Raw genomic sequence first — 17,740 nt, 5'->3', positions numbered from 1 at the left:
AGGTTGTGGGATTGAGTTCCGTAAAGATGATTGGAGATTAGAAATTGTGACTATTCATGATTTAGACTTGGACAGGGTACCTTTGATGGTTGTGGGACCCGAAAGAACTATTAGCAAGATAGAGATTATCTTTAAGTGAGATTAGCACTGATTAAGGAAGTGTTTTTCTTTTTCAGATGGTGAAAACTCGGAGAGTCATGGATCTCAGCGAGCGAGATGAAAGTGACAGTAGTAGCAGTCATCGCAGTTGCTTTGCAAATCATGCCGCGAGCGATGGACGACAAGAGCAACGATCAGGTCCTAGTGAGAATAGACTGGACCGGATGGAAAGAATCTTGGAAGGCATGCTGACACATGTAACGAGGAATGAGCCGCCGAGACAAACTACTCATGTAATGGATCAGTATCGCCGACAAAGACCCCCGGTGTTCAGGGGAAAAGCAGAAGACGACCCCTGCATGGCGGAGTTCTGGATGGAGCAAACTGAGAAGCTGCTCCAACATTTACAGTGTAGTGACGAAGATAAGGTCAATTGTGCTACATTCATGCTTGAGGAAGACGCTGCACGATGGTGGCAATCAGCCCAGCGAGCTTTGTAGAGGACACCTAGGCAAGTGGAACAAGATGCAAGGCCGAGGCAAGCTTAACCTGTGACTTGGGCTAGATTTAAAGAGGCATTTGACGCAAAATATTTTCCTAGGAGCTGGAGAGAAGAAAAGACTTGGGAGTTCATGAAGTTGAAGCAGACTGACGAGATGTCAGTGACTCAATATGACGTCAAGTTTACTCAACTGATAAGGTACGTGCCTATGTACGAAGCCGATAAGTGGCAGAAGGCATAGAAGTTTGTGGGTGGACTTAAAGTGGGACTGTAGCAAGCTCTTAGCTCGTGGACTTTGGACACCTACAACGAGGCACTGAATAGAGCCTTGTCCACTCAGACTAATTTACTGCGAGTTGGTTTGATTCGATCGGATGAAAAGAAGAAAGATCCGAAAGGTGGGGAACATAAATCAGATGGAAGGAACTCCAAAAACAATGAGTCGTGTCCCCGATACAACAAGGTGCACTCAGGGAAACAATGTTTCCAAGGTCATGTTCGCTGTTTTTCATGTGGTGAAAAAGGACACAAGGAAAAAGACTGCCCTAAAAATAAAGAGGCACCACCGATCGAGAACCGAATGAGGATCACATGTTTTTTTGTGTCAACAACCTAGTCATTACTCGAGCGAATGTCCAAAAAGGCAGAAGGTGGAACAAGTGGGAAAAGCAAACGAGGCACAAAAACCTCGCCTTAGACGAGTTTTCTATCTTTCAAGGGATGACGAGGATAACTACCCGACAATGGAGAAAGGTACGCCGAGTTAATTCAATATTATCAATTTATGTGCAAACATGGCCGGTGAATTAGTTCAATGTTATCAATTTCTGTGCAATCATGGCATATGCATTAGTATAGGAATGGGTTGGGAGAATTATTTGTCAAATAAAATGAGTTTTGAGGACACAATTGGGAATGATATTAAGTATTATGAATTATTTTGGGATTCATGTAGCCACTTGTTTAGAGTTACAACGGGATATTCTGGAAATAAGAGACGTGTCTGGTAAGCTTGGATCATATGGAGATGTAAATTATGAACAATTGCTAAGGATTAGGAATAATATGCTTTGGACATTTCAATTGGGAGTCATTAGCGATGATGGTGATATAATCATCATGAACCAAATTTCGAGGACAAAATTTATTGAGGGGGGAGAATGTAATACCCGGGAATGGTATGAGGATATAAATGGTATTTAATGAAGGGTATAGTTGAAATTTGCGAAAAAATGAGACTTTAGAGTACACTATCACAACTTTAGGCAGCCGAATTAGTTAGAGGAAGTACCCTGGACCCTAGAAGATTAAGGAAAATTGTATAGTATCGACGAGTGATTTAAATTATGATTTTTAGTGATGAAAGAAGTTGGATCAGGAACAGTTTTCGGTACAGCTGTTGACCGGGCTGAGAAAATCGAATCGACGTAGGAGACGTCCAGAAAGTCAACGGAGCGTGTCAATGACCAATATTTTATATGTAGAACAACCCTTAAGTGATTTCTGGTTGAATCGAATGGATTTAAGGTCAAAATAATCAATTGGGCCTAAGTGTAATTTTTCTAATTTTACCCGAGGGAGGTCAAAACGGTAATTTTTTAGAAGTTTCAAGGGTCAAGTGAAAAATACAGGACTTGTGGGTCTTTGTGATGGTGTTAGAATGATCAGGGACTCAAGGGAAAGGGCTAAAATGGAATTGGAAGAAAACAGGGGGTGAAAGTGCAAATTATCAAAATGGTGGGTGTAACAGCCCGCCTTCTCGGGCGTGTTATGCCTTAGGAAATTAGGTCTATTTTTTTTTTTTTTTTATCATTACATTATCTCGAAATTTCCTAAGACCTTATCTAGTGCGAGATATCTACACTAGAAAATAAATATAAAGCAGAAGCTGAATCGAACCTGCTCATGGCAATGCATAAAATAATAACTAGACATGGCATTCATTACAAAGTTAATTCATAAGCGTCTAACGATAAATACAATGTACATAATTCTTAAACTATTCATATTACAACATAACATGGTACATTTACTCGCTTCTTGACGTCTCGCGTCATTACACGTCACTAATCTCGGAATCATCTCTGCAAGTCCCAACTGGAACGTCGAATGTTCCAGGGGTGAACCCAAGTTAGATGATGAACCATCTAAGTAAGGGTACATAATGTCATGTCATGAGTGTATGCAATGTCTTTCATCGTAGGTGTCAACTGCACCCCTCATGCTACCTACCATTTTAGCGGCCACCTCTTTCGAAGTCGGGGTGTATGGGTGCACCCTTGGTAAGGTAGCGGTGCCAGTTCGTACTCCCTACGGCCTCATATGCGTGTGATCAACAGTATCAACGTGTATTTATGCATTTCATAATCATGTCATTGATGCAATTTACGTGTTGGGTTCATACCATAGCATGCCAATATGATGAAAGCATTCTCAAAGACAAACATTTATAACCGTACTAAGTTCGAGACGGTACACTTATAGCTAAGTTGCCTCGAAAGACGTGTCGGTCTCAAAAATCGTGTCGAGCAGCTATTTCCTCAATTTTCTTGCCCTCAAGCTCCTAAAACATCAATTTATTTTTTTTGAATATCAGTTTACTATTTCCATAATATATATATATATTTTTTAAGCCTTATTTCTCCACAAATTTCATAAAAATCATTTAGACTTCCATAAAGTCTAATTTCTCCACTGAAATTCCTTAACTAATGTTTCCAAATTTCTAGAATTTTCTTGAAATTTTCTAACTTAAATTCCTATTTTTCCATAATAACCAAATTCCTTAAATAAATAATTATTACATAATAATTATCTAGGATTTCATATTATTCAATTTCCCTTCACTAATATTTCTTAATTAATACTTCTACCATTCTGAAATTTTTCTTGGAATTTTTCAAATTAAAATCCTATTTTTTCTTTATTTTCATAATAGAAAAATCACTTAAATAATTAATAAAATTAGCATTTTCCAAAAAAAATTCACAAAATAAGTCATAAACAACATTCCAGATTTAAATAAATTTTTTGCAAAATTTTATTTCTTTTATTTTTATTTTTAATTTTCTTTTATTTCTTTTCTTTTCTTTTCTTTTTTTTTCTTGCGGGCGCGTGGAAGGCACGCGCCTTCTTCCCACTCTCGGGCGCGTGCCACCACGCGCCCGACTGTGGGCGTCTTCTCTGGCGGCCACTTCACCGTCGGCGACCCCTCGGCTGCCCCGAGCTTAAGAAAAAACCCCTACTCCTCTCATATCCGACCCCCTGATTCCAAATACAGTCTTAAAAAAATGAAAAAAACATTAAAATACCTTGATTCGTCGATTAAGGGCGCGGCTCCGGCGAGTTGCGCAATTTCTGGCGAAGCTTCGATTCGCCTCTTCCTCTGCTCCGTTGGTCACCAAACTTAACAGAAACGTTGCCCACGAAACGATGATCAAAACCCTACTCCCAAAACCTCTCAACACTGCCCCAATCGACTGCTTTAAGAAGAAAACTTTCGGATGAATGGGGCTGTCCAAGTGAGGCTATTTATAGCTGAAAACCCTACCGCGAGTGTCCCATCGAGACACCCACGTGGCCAAGAAGCCACTTCGCTGGTCACCTCGGCCATTAATGCCCCCCCTGCCCTGAGAACCGATTGCAGGCGCGGCTATGCTATGGCTGCGCGCTGCTCTGCAAAATCCGGATTTTTTGGATTTTATATATATATACACATATATATATTATACATACATACTAAATTATATACATACATATATAGCTATATACGTACATACATATATACTAAATTGTATACACAACAAGCTATATACATATACTAAATTATATATATATATATACATACAAAAATCCCATTTAACCACTAAATAAAATAATTATTTATCTTAAAATTCTATAATTTCTTTAGGGTCACATACTTATATTATTTCTGGTATCATCTTACCTTAATTAAGCCAAATAAATTAATTATGTATCATATAAACATAATTTATTTAAACCAAATATACTATTTATTTATAATGACTTAGGGTATTACAGTGGGTGTGAACGCAACAGGAAAAATCGATCGCCGCCTTCCACGCACATGGCCACCGTTTTCGGCGATGGGACGACCGAGGGTGGCTTGGGGAAGGTTGTATCCGGCTGTACGAAGCTTGGGGACCAAGCTTTGGCCATTGATTGGCCATGAGGTGATCGAAATTTTAGTATAAATAGGGGCCGAAAGTTTTGAGTTTTTGGCATCAAATAGCTCGCGTTTTAGAGAGAATCGAAGGCAAGGGATAGAGGGCTTTTGGTCGCGAAGCATCAAGGATCATTTTGGGAGCATTTTGAGGTATTTTCGTGTTCGTTGGGTGGCCAATCGAAGCTTGGCCGTGAGTGGGAGGCGGACCGCCTAGGGCTGCCTGTAAATCGATTTTTGGAGGGCCTTTTGGTGTTGTTTTGGCCTGATTTTGGTGCCATCGTGATCGACATTAAGAGGGCTTCAAGGGGGTGCCAGTTTTAGGGACATCGGAGCAACCGCCGGCGACCGGATCTTTGGAGAAGACGATGGCGCGTGCAGCCACGTGCCAGCCTTCACCCTCACACACGCGCCAAGCGCGTGAGCAAGGGCATTTTGATAATTTATTTTTCAAAATTTTTATTTAATTATTTTAGGGATTATGGTGTTGAAATATTTGGAAAAATAGTTGAGAAAATAATTATTTTGGAATTATCGAGGTGAAAAATGGGAGAAAATAGAGAAAATTATGAAAAATTTGAGGAAAATGGATTTTAATGCTTCCTTAATTAATTATGGTGTTTAGGAAGTGTTGTGGTTCGAGGTTGACTATAAGTTCGAGTACTTGTATTTTGGCATGCAAAACAAGGTCATGCGCGAGGATCGAGGCAATCCAAATACGTCGAGGTGAGTAGTTTACCCTAAAACTTGGTGTTTGTGTTTCCTAAATGTGTTGTGGATTTCATGCAAAATGGTTTTGTGCATTGAAATGGTAACCGGTGACGGTTGGTTTTTATGAGGGAGGTTTATCCCTAAACGTTTTGAACTTGTGCATTGCATTTTATAAAATGTTGTTTATATGATGCACTGAATTGTGAAATATGGTATTGTCTTGAGTTTTGTGTGTACGTATGGAATGTCAGCCTCGAATGTTGTCTAGATAGTGTAGCCATAATTCTCCAAGGGCGTGATAGAATAATAGGGGTATCTGATGTTGGTGTGCATGTCAGGATAGCCGCCTTGATTTCCGTGCCAGACCGTTTGGTCAAGGAAGTTGCACTAGGACGGCTAGGTGGTTGATACAGTGTTGTTCATGTGGGATGTCAACCTAGGATGTTATCTGAATAGTGTAGCCGTAATTCTCCAAGGGCGTGACGGAATAATAGGGGTATCTGATGCTGGTGAGCATGTCAGGATAGCCGCCTTAATTTTTGTGCCAGGCCGTTTAGCCAGGGAAGTTGCACTAGGATGACTAGGTGGTCCATGTGAAATTTTGGAGTTGGGATTGTATGGTGGTTCCTGGATGCTTAAGGTGGGAACGTATTCTGGTGAGATGTGTTGGCAGCCCCATTTAAGCTAGAATCGCGTTGTGTCGTCGTGTCGTCGAGTCGGTATGGTGGCATAGCTTTTAGAGAAATTGCTCTTTTCCCGTGGTAGGGTTAAGCACATGGGATTCTCTTGGGCTAAGGCTTATCGGGTGTATTGGTTTATTTCATGTCTTGCATTCATTCATGAAAAATGTGATTTTGAACTCTCACTTAGATGATTCATCATCTAATATGGACAATATTCAAACGTTCCAGGTGAAGGCAACGATGCAAAAGGAAAGGGGATTGCCGAGGAATGACGGCGATTAATGGATAGTTTACTTTATGTCATTTTAAGTTATGTTGTTTATTTTGAAAACATCATGTAAACGTTGGCTCAGCTTTATATTATAAATAAAGTGGTTTCAGTTATGACCTGTTAAGGTTTCGATCTAGCTTCCGCATTTGTGTTGGTGAACCTGTCTTAGTTATTGATGGTTCATAGTTGATATACTGAGAAGGTGTAACGGGATCTTCGGAGAACGGTTTATGTTGAGTTTCGGTTGATTGTTAGAAAAAAAATATATCCCCGGAATCTTACGTTACGTAACGCCCTCCCGGGACTTGGGGTGTTACAGGAGGCACTCCTCTAAGTCGTCCAGATGCTGCTCAGCTAAGAGATTCTTGACCAACATATCAATGATATCATCCACGTAAGCTTCCATGTTTCGACCGAGCTGAGCCTTGAACAGCTTGTTGACCAACCTCTGATATCTAGCTCCGGCGTTCTTCAACCCAAAGGACATGACTCGATAACAATAAATGGCCTTATCTATGATGAAGGCAGTCTTTTCCTGATCCTCAGGGTGTAGTGGGATTTTGTGGTACCCTTGGAAGGCATCTAAGAAACTCATCAGCTGACATCCCGATGTTCCATCAATTAACGCATCAATCCTGGGCAGAGGGTAACTGTCCTTCGGGTAGGTCTTATTAAGATCTTTAAAATCAATACAAAGCCTCCATTTTCCTGACCCCTTGGAAACAAGGACCACGTTGGCTAACCACTCTGGATAATCAACTTCCCGAATATGATTGGCCTCCATAAGCTTTTCCACCTCGGCTTCTATAGCTTTAGCCCACTCTGGGGCAAACTTCCTCTTCGTTTGCCTTATTGGCACACAATTCGGGTAGAGCCCCAAGCGATGGGTCATGACCGCCGAGTCTATCCCTGGCATATCTAGAGTAAACCAAGCAAACACATCTTGATATTGGCGTAGGAGTGAAAGGACCTCGGATCGCAAGGGCTCCTGTAACTTAGAATTGATCCGCACTGTCTAATCGGGCTCTTCCCCCAGCGAGACTTCCTCGAGCTCATCCACCGGCTCTGAGATCTTAGGCTCTTCCGAACCTTCCAAGATGAAACTGGTAACCATACTGGGAGGGGTAGTGGAACTCTGTCCTTCCCCCCTACCAACCTCTGACCTGCTCCTATACTTGGGGCTCTCGTCTGTTCCATCTCCATCTGGCCCTGACCGGCTTGAGGGACAGCATCCTGGTTCGGTTTTGAGTCTGACTCTGACCCCTTGGCAATAGTGGCACTCAAGGAGGCCACGTAGCATTCCCTAACCTATCGTCGGTCTCCTCTTACCTTACCAATCCCTCATAGAGTAGGGAATTTCAACACCACGTGATACTTGCTCTGTACCGCCCTCAGAGCACTAAGCCCAGACCTACCAAGGATCATATTGTACGTCGAGGGTACATCAGCAACCAAGAAATCCAACGTCACCTGGGATTTATGAGAGCCACTACCGACCGTCAGAGGCAGCCAGATCAACCCCTTGGAATGAATCACCACTCCATCAAAACCCACCAAGGGGACACGGACCGGCCTCAGCTGATCGAGAATGAACCCCATCCCTAGGAATGCCCTCTTGTAGAGAATCTCCGAAGAGCTACCTGGGTCCACAAGGATTCGCCTCATCTCCCACTCTCCTACCTGAGCAATGATCACCAACGGATCTGAATAGTTGGGGTAGCTTCGAAGATCCTCTTCGGAGAATGTGATGACCACATTCTCCTTTACCACGCTCTTGGAAGCAGTTGAGTGAGGCCCTGGAACTGTTCCTGCTACCAACGTGTATAAGATAAACTTCTATCCTCCCTCCTCAGGGGGCTGTTTTCCTTCTCTCCGAGGCGGTGTTCGACTTCGCTCTCGAAAGCGATCACGAGTAGGAGACCTCACTCTTTGCTCCGACTGGGATTCTACCCTGCCCAAGCTCACACCTCCACGACCAACGAAATCCTGGAGGTAACCCCGGTTGATAAGCTCATGTATCTCTTCTTTCAATTGGATGCAATCCTCTGTCTCATGGTCATGGTTGCGATGGAAGTAACAATACTTCTTTTTGTCTCGAGTGTTAGGTGGAGACTTCAACGGGGGAGGACGTTGCAAATAATTCTTATCCTCCAACGCCAGGAGAATCTCTGCTCGACTAGCATTGAGGGGAGTGTAACTCACCGGGCTTCCCCGTGCACCCCCAAAACCTAGGCGATCTGGAGCTCGAGAAGGGTGATAGTCCATCTTCTACTCCACCACCGGCTTTTTCTTCTCCTTCTCTCTTTCTTTCTTGTCAGGTTGTTCATCCCACTTCACCTTCATCATCTCTTCTGCGTTGATGTACTTATTAGCCCGTGTAAGAGCTTTTGTGAAAGTACGAGGTGGAGTCTTGGCCAAGGATTGAGCGAATGGCCCAACCCTCAAGCCATTCTAGAGAGCCACCATTGCGATCCGCTAGATCTTGGCGGGGCCGAGCCATGGCCGACCTCAACCGCTGCGGAGGTCTGGCTAGGCCGACCTCGGCCATGGCCGAGGCTACCTGGCCAAGCAAACCTCTGCCTGGCAGAGAAAGAATATCAGTTTAAAAAAAAAACAGAAATCATAGGAAAAAAAAAAAGGCAAGTAGTAAAAGTAAAGAAAAAATAAAAGCAAAGGAGGAAGAGAAAGACTAACCTCAAAAAATATGGAGCTTGTCTTGAAGTGATGAATGTAGTGTGGGGCCTTAAGGCTTATATAAAGGAACCCAAGCCCTCAAGCCAAATTTTTGAAATAACGAATGTTTCCCTCCAACCAATGACCCCTTATAATTTCAAGGTAATGAATGAGGTTGTTAGTCATTAATCTCATGCTTAAAAACATCATTGTGCGTCTTGGGAAGAATTTACGGTCAAATAACTTCAGAAATCAAGCTACTCCTCGACCCAGCATGATTCTCAACTCAGCTCAAGGAGTAGGGGGCAAGTGATGTGGCATCACCTAAAATTACCAGAATACCCCTATGCGCTAATAGTCTTACTTGCCACGTGTATCGCTTGAAAGACTAACACGTGGCAAGTCAACAATCCGGAGCGAAACCCGAAAAATTCGAGCCGGGCCACAAGACCCATTCCAACTCGACCGGGATTCTCGGGAGTCGTGTCTGCGCATCACGGGTCTTATCTCGGGTACCCCATAACGGGTCCCCATATAAAAGACAAGAGTGTTCACCAGGTATGACCAAGCCCTACAGCTCTTACATTTATTACGACTTGCATTTATTCTACTGATTTGAGCGTCGGAGTCCACCCCGAGGGACCCTAGCCCCGTCACTCCGTTGTCTTGCAGGTTCTTCACCAAGGTCTGACATCACTAAGTCCAAGATTCTATTCCCGAGGTCCAGCTGCAAAGGTGGCACGTGGTGGTCAGTCCCAAAAACCATCATCACAAAGCGAGATTTTTATATGTATACTTATTTTCATAAATCAAATCTAGTTTAATTCATAACTTGCGTTAAGGAATCCAAATTTATATTAATTTCGAAATTCTGAGTTTAAAAGAAAAAGAAGAACTTTTGGGCATGATTCAAAATGTTTAAAAATCCTTAGAATAAATTTTTAAATCACTATAATTTAAGATATAAACATAAGTGTTGTCCATTTCCATTAAAATAGAATGACATGCATTGATTGAAAACTTAATTCATACAATTTTGACATGTTGACATGTCAAATAGTTTGACATGTTTGATATACTTAATATCGCAAAAATAAAATCTATACATATTTTTTGTGCATCGCATAAAAACACGTATAACATCTATAATACATGACATACCACAAAAATTATGAAGTTTCAAAAACCTACACTTCTAGAACTTCATTTCTTTTCAAATCGCCTGCCTCTCTTGAAACATTTGGATATTCAAGAGGATGAACCTAAATTAGAAGATGAACATTCTAAGTGAAAACTTTCTCAAAATAAAAAGTGTGTATAAAATAAAAATGTAAGTTTCTACTCCGTGATATTACTTTGTGACAATGTAGGCATGCTTCCAAGAGATTTCTCAACTAGTGCCTTAAGCACTTTTTGGAAGATCCTCAACCACGTCACCTCATGCTTAAATGGCATAGAGAAAAATAACATGGTTATTCATGATTGTGGATGCAAATGAAAAGTCAAATAAATACATTTGTATAATTAATTTCTCATCCAACATGAAAAAGCCATAAAATAAAGAGTTTGCGGGTGAGAGAAACTCACTTTAAGGTCTCTTTGGAGAAGATTTTGCTCGCTCTTCATAGCTTATCAGCCTTTCCTTAGTCACCTTGATAACAAATTTTAAATACATGTCATTTGGTCCGGACGTTTCTTAAATTTTAAATTTGCTAAATCAGTTTCAAAAGTTTTTAAAATTAACCACAACACCCTTAAACTTTAGATCATTAAAAGGGCGTCGTGTCTAATTTTTCAAAATTAAAGGATTGATCGGGCAAAATTTAAAGTACCAAAAGACCAAATTCAAAAAATGTATGATTAATTCTTAATTTTTAAAATATATTTTTTTAAATATATTAGCTTGTGATATACCTTAACTTAATCTCTTGCCTCGCGATGATTTTGTTTTATTATGTTCTTTCATATCTTTTATATGGATCTCACTTACCGACGAAAAAGGTTTAACTTAATTTCTTCTCATTTTTTTAATTAAAATAAATAAATAAATAAATAAAAATATTTAATAAATGAGAAAGATGAACATATGCTTGGAGCTCAGTGGCTTCCAGCCTTCCACATAGCTTCTATTCTTTTTTTCTTTCTTTCTTTCTTTTCTTTCTTCTTCCTCTAAAAGCCAGTGAGAGCAGAGCATCTGATCCTCTTTTCAAGTGCTTGGTGTCTGCATCACTCACCCAAAATGATATTCGATCCATAAGAATATAACGACTAATTATATATATAGTAATTAAACACAAATTAATTAATAAAACCCACAAAATAAATTAACTTTAAAACCTGGTTCTATTATTACAAGAGAGTACTTTTTGCTTTAAAAGGGTTAAAAAGACAATTATATTCGTATATGTATATCAATCCTCTCTAAGAGTTTACACCCGAAACCATCCTTTGAACATGTGCAATAATTCACAAATTACACATCCTAGACCCTAAATTCTAAATACTTACTTGCGTGTACAAAAATCAGTCAAATTTTATAAATCTTCTTTATGAAAAATTATTTTCATAAATTAAAACCCTAAACCCTAAATACTTGCGTGTGAGAATATCATTTATGGTTGGCATCAGGCATTATTGGCACCATATCTCGTAGACGTAGCTTGCGATTCTAATTCGTTTCTTCATGGCCATGCATGGTGATGGTGGAGCCGAGCTCTGCTATATATATGTGTGTGCGTGTGTGTGTATATTGTGTGATATACGCTTCTGGGCAACTCAAACTTGAGAGAGAGAGAGAGCCGCTATATATTGATTTGGCTGATAATTAATGGCGTCGATGAAGGCTGAAAAAGCTGCCGGCGGCGAGGGCATGGGGCAGGCCAAGCCGACCAAGGCCAGTGGTGAAGCTGCTCCCAAGACTACTAGTTCTGCCTCTAAGACTAAGCCAGCCCCAAAGAAGGCTGCTGCCCCAAAGACTTCTGTCCCTAACCCTAAGAGGAAGGTAATTCAATATTTATAAAGTAGACATATATATATATATATTATCATTTTGATTATTATTCTTTTTGTAGCTTTATGTTTTAGGTAATTAAGGGTATGTAGTAAAAAAATTAAACCGACTGAATCACCCAAATCAAACCGACCCATACCACCAAACTGCGATTTATTTATCCGAACAGTCGGTGATAGTTTGGACTACTAAAAAATTTAATTATGGTGGTTGGTTTTGGTTTTGGTTTTATAATTCAGTAAACCGACGTATAAAGTCGGCTACTCATACTTTTTAATGAAAGCTTAAAAAATCACTCATTTTTTATAATTATAAAAGTTTAGATGAGTTGACGTCAATTTCCCGATGTGTTGCAGGCAAAGAGCGGCAAATCGGCGGCGAGGAACTGAGTGGATGCGGAAGGACTTCCGGCCAGTCTCCATTTTCTTCGCTTTTGGTGTTGTATTTAGGCAGTACGTACCTTGTTTCCTCATGGTTGTGAGAAATAAAATATAATTATCAAACAAGAGTTTTACTATATATTTGCATGTATTATGAAAAAGACCCTTAAAAAATCATAATTATAGAAAATTGCAACAGTTCTTTTTTTTTTTTATAACGAAGAATCCACAATCATGACTATTTTTCATTGCACATAATATATTGCAAATCACATGAGAAAGATTTTTTGGGTCGATCTTCACCCAATCCGTGCGACACTAATACTCTCTTTAGATTCTACACGATAAATTTGGACATAATTCTAATAATTCTCAAGTTCAAGCATGTCTAAACGGGTTCTTCTTAGGAAAGAAGAGCAAAGCCTTGTTATCAAGTGAATTATTTGACACTCAAGTTAGTTACTATACTTGAGAGTAATGCAATAATAATATAATAAATGTCGCATATGGCTTTTGGCCTTAGTATGGATCGTAGGGGTGTGCAAATAGTCGGTTCAATAAAAATTTAATAGTTAAAAAAATCGAATTATTGTACAAAACCAAACCAAACCAAACCAACTAAACAAACACAAAAACCTAACTAACTAACCAGAAATCGAAAAAAGAAAAACGAACGAAATTAGTAAAAATCGAACCGACAAAATAAATCGAACAAACCAAAAAAAATCCAAAAATAATTGAATGGACCAAACTAATTTTCAGGCTTATTGTTGTCGCCAACCACTCAGCCAATCAGTGATTTCAATTATTAGAATTAATCATCAGATTCTCCCAATTGCGATGATTCATATATCCAAAAATAAGTTTGATTCTTGTTGAAGAAGCTTAAGTATATTGCCTCGCTCTCTATTTTCTCTAATAATTAATTTTTAAATTGAAAGCTATAAATAAAGTGGTCTATATGGCAACAAAATGTACAAAATCAAGAATACATGGAAAAGTATTGAATTCTCTCAAACCAAATAAAGTTTATTGTTGAAGTCTTAGCATTGATTGAAGGGGTTCTTTATTTACTCCTTCATTGTATCTTGTGTAATCAAGACCATAAATTGTTGTAATTTTTTGTTGGTGTATGTACTCACTTTGTAAGTAAAGGGATTCTTATCTTAGTGTGAGAGATTTATTCTTGCCTAAAAGTTTTTTTTTTCGGATGACGTTTTATCACAGACGCTCCTACTGTTCGATCCCACGATTCTAACAAATGATGTAAATCAAGAAACCACAATAGACAAGATTCGTATAGCAAATGTGAGGGCAAAAAACCTTTTTTCATGCTTGCCTTAACCATTGGGCTATGCCTCTGGAGCCTTGCCTAGAAGTTTTCTTAATTTGACAAGTGATTGCATTGATTTTTAACTCCATTAAAAACTAGGAATTTTATTTAGTAAAACTTCAAGATTTATCTAAGAGAAAGGCCATAGACTCAAATAGTCGAATCTCTATAAATCTCTTGCTCTTGTTGTAGGTGTGCTTCATTTTCATATATTGCAAACATCTCGTATCCTCATAAAATTATTTAAAACAAAATCTACAAAATAAGATTTTCCTAAAAACAAAAAGGGTCAATTCATCTCATCTTAACTTAATATCAGAGTTACATATCCAAATAATGAAGTTAGAATTTTAAATTTCAAATGATAGGGTTAAATGATCCTATGTTGAAACGCAATCTTAATTTATTGTGAAACTAGAATTAAAACAATATGATAGTTGGGTTGCATTCTCTTTATTATTTTCAAACTATTTTTAGTTTTTAGTTTTCTAAAATAATAAAAATACATTTACTTTGTTATTTTCAAAAATGCATTTTCGAAAACAAGAAAAAAATTTGTAAAGAAAACCCAAAATAACAAAATATGTTGTTTTGGTTGTTTTCAACCAAAACAATCTTTAAATCCAAAACATGGAAAACATAATCCATTTTTCATGTTTTTTTGGCTCTAAAAAGAAAATGGAAAAAAAGAAAAGGAAGAAAAAAAAATTATTCTTAAATTTTAAAAATAAAATTATATATTTATTTAAAATTTAAAAAATATAGGATAACATATAGTATATTATTAATTATATAACACATATTATGTATAATAATATTTAATATAAATTATCACTCAATGTTAGCAATTTATTATTTTATTTTAATAGTAAAATTTTATTAAAAAGAGTTAAGTTTATCATTTAATAAAATATTATAAAATATTTTTTCTTAAAATTTTAAAATAAACGCGTTTTCTAATTTTTTTGTTTTAATAAACAGTTTTTTAAAATGACAAAAAGAATACGTTTTTAATTTTTTAAAAACAAACTATCAAAAAAGAAAACTAAAATTGAATTTAAAAATTAAACTAAAAATAAAAAATGCAAAGAGAACGTAGCCTTGTGTCTAAACCTTTCTCTCTTTCAATTCAATATTCAAATCCCATTTTCACAACATTAGCTTTTGGGAGAGCATCATGTTACGATGAACATAATATTTTGATACTCCCAAATTTATAAATATTTTTGTTAAACTCAGGGATAAGAAAATAAAATTTTAATCATAATAAAAATATTTTTATGATATAAATATATTTTATCAGATCCTTGTGAAGAAAAATATGCGTTTTTCATAGCTATGTATCCTAAGTCGACTAAAATAAAGTAGAATGTTTGTATCTATTTGTGTGTAAATTAGGTCAACTAAAATTTATCTTAAGTCGATCGAATTTTGCTAGAATGTTGGCATCTGATCTAAGTCCGACCAATGTTGTGCATAAGGTTACTAGATGATTTAGGTCAGCCGAAGTCCAACGATCATCTCTATTGTACTTTGTCTTTTGCATTTCTTTTGTTGTTCGTTCAAAAATATATTTATATAAAATATTTTTCATCTTGTACTTTAAAATTATATCTTAATATGTATATCTTTTCCTCATACAAAAAGTAAAATGAATTTTAACTTCACTTTTGCATATTCTGATTTTGTTGTCTCCAACTCTAAAGAACTTTTTGTCTCAAAAAGTTTATGGCTACTTTTGATATCAGGTTGTCTTCTCAGCTTTCTTTGATTGTTTTTTTGTACAAAATATTTTTTCTAATGTGTTTGCAAACTAAAATAACTACAGATGCTAAAATGTATCAGTTGCAGCCTGAAAAAATTGAAGAATTTTTGAATTTTAAAATTGCTCTTTGCTCTTCTTTGTAACAGCTAGTTCTTCTCTAAAGATCTATATATATAGAGTGAGTATAGAGACTAAAATAGTAGAACAAACTATTGAAAGAACATTCAAAAAAGAGTGAGAAAGTTCAAAATACTGAAAGTGTGTTGTCTAGTGGAATTCTCAGCATAGACGACTTGTTTGAAATTGTCTCTAGTTGTAAGTTTATTATTTTGCTCACTTGTTGTTCGATAGGTTTGTATTTGCTAACAGTGTACTAATGATTCTTGCTTAGACAATGAATTGTATATTAATTTTACCTCTAATTAAAAACTAGTATTATATTTTTCTAGTAAAACCCTCAAGTTAAGTTTTGGGAGAGAGAACTAAGCTTTTAAGAGCTGAACCTTTATAAAAATTCTCGTATTTTTTGTAATTACTTGATTTTATTATTCTTATTCATACTATAATCACCATTTAAGAAAATCACAATTTAAGAGTTTTCAACTAGAGCTAAAATTATAAATTTTTGAAAAATCCAATTCACCCATTTTTTGGATCACAACCTTTTTATGGAATTAATGATACTCTTTCGTAATATTTCTCATGGTCAAAGTGATGTTAAATAGAATTTTTCATAATTTTTCCAAACAAATTTAATGCGTTATTTCACCTATTAGAATTACTACATGGTTAATGATAAACCGTCCTCAATAGTTATGGAAAGTCACGAAAATGTATAATTAATAATTTTTGAAGATTTTCTTGAGAGCAATAGGCTATATTGTCTAGAAAGGAGAAAAATGAATGAAAGTAATTTTCCCTTTCAAATGATATGAATTCATCTCTAAGCGGTGAAAGGACATGTCGAAAAAGTCTTGAGAGTCAGAGAGAGTGACCGATGGCTTACTGAATGAGGGTAAAAAGACGAAATTGCCCCCACCCACTTTATAAATTTGAAAGGCACTGCCCTGCTCTCTCATCTCCTCTCGCATGGCCGTCGCTGCCCTCGCCTCGCCTCTGTTGCCTCGCTACCATCGCCACCTCGCCTCTCCCTGTAGCAACGGTCAATAAGGTGAGGCGACAAGCCGAGGGCAGCGACGAGGCGACGACGATCATGCGAGAGGGGAGAGGATAGAACAAGGCAGCGGTTTGCAAATTTATAAAGTGGACAGAGGCAATTTCGTCATTTTACTCCTATTTGGTAAACGTCTCTAGCCCTATAAAACGACTAGGACGTGTCTATTTGTCTAAAATCATATATGGTTCACACATTTTCTTCTCTTATTTAGATACCAAAATATAGATTAAAAAAATGAGATATAAAAAAGATTTTAAATAAAAATATTTTTATTATAATTATTAAATTTATTTGATGACTCTTAAAAAAGAAATCACGTGACTTTTTATATGAATTTTTTTAAATAAATTTATCTCTCATATTTTTTAGATAAATTAATCTTAATTCTTATAAATAAAAAAAATAACGCATGTTCTCTAATACATTCTAAAAAATTTAATAAATAATTTAATAAAAATATTAAAATACTTTCCAAACTCATCTTGTCCATTCTATATCTTAGTTCAAAAAATATTTCAATCTTATTTTAATACAATTTAATCTTATCTTATTCATTTTAATAAACGATACCTTAATAGTATAAATTATTCCAACAATCGTCCACTTAATTTATACATGTGAATTTATACATGTGAAGTTCATTAAGGATTATGTTGGGGTTGATCGTTAAAGATTAATAGTTATGCTGACAACTCCAGAATACTAGACAAAATAATCACGTAAAATACATAAGCATACTTATAATTCAAACGAACACAAGCTATTCAAATGAGTGGTGTTGGTTAGGAATGATTGTACAACTCTTAAATTACCATGACTACTCAAATAATAATTGTGTAACATTTTCAATTCTCAAATCATCATGTTTAGATATATAATAACATAAGACATAAATGTTTAGTTGTCTAAGTATAATGAAACCAATGGCACCATCATGACCACAACTTAGTTGT

At 36.9% G+C, this 17,740-nt stretch overlaps 1 protein-coding gene and 1 long non-coding RNA gene across 2 annotated transcripts; one reads left to right on the top strand and one right to left on the bottom strand.

The window, feature by feature from the left end:
* Positions 1-7,790: 7,790 nt before the first annotated feature.
* On the bottom strand, positions 7,791-8,714 carry LOC127806384 (uncharacterized). Its single transcript, XM_052343630.1, has 2 exons — positions 8,417-8,714; positions 7,791-8,257 (listed from the first exon to the last, which is right to left on the bottom strand). The coding sequence occupies exons 1-2, from the start codon at positions 8,712-8,714 to the stop codon at positions 7,791-7,793; spliced, it is 765 nt and encodes a 254-aa protein (XP_052199590.1).
* Positions 8,715-11,836: 3,122 nt separating this feature from the next.
* LOC127806547 (uncharacterized) lies at positions 11,837-12,651 on the top strand. The gene is made up of 2 exons (XR_008024435.1): positions 11,837-12,123; positions 12,489-12,651. It is a non-coding gene; the product is annotated as an uncharacterized LOC127806547 (long non-coding RNA).
* Positions 12,652-17,740: the final 5,089 nt, after the last annotated feature.

This window comes from Diospyros lotus, chromosome 7 (assembly GCF_014633365.1).
Source record: "Diospyros lotus cultivar Yz01 chromosome 7, ASM1463336v1, whole genome shotgun sequence".
In the NCBI taxonomy this organism is placed as follows: domain Eukaryota; kingdom Viridiplantae; phylum Streptophyta; class Magnoliopsida; order Ericales; family Ebenaceae; genus Diospyros; species Diospyros lotus.
Note: the sequence above shows the minus strand (reverse complement) of the source record. Positions and strands in the feature narration are given on the sequence as shown.

Bases quoted from the DNA above. Each gene is read 5' to 3' on its own strand.
- LOC127806384 (XM_052343630.1), bottom strand. From the start codon at position 8,714: ATGGACTATCACCCTTCTCGAGCTCCAGATCGCCTAGGTTTTGGGGGT. The intron at 8,258-8,416 runs GTGTGAGCTTGG...CGTTGGTAGCAG, and splicing joins GGATTTCGTTGGTCGTGGAG to GAACAGTTCCAGGGCCTCAC.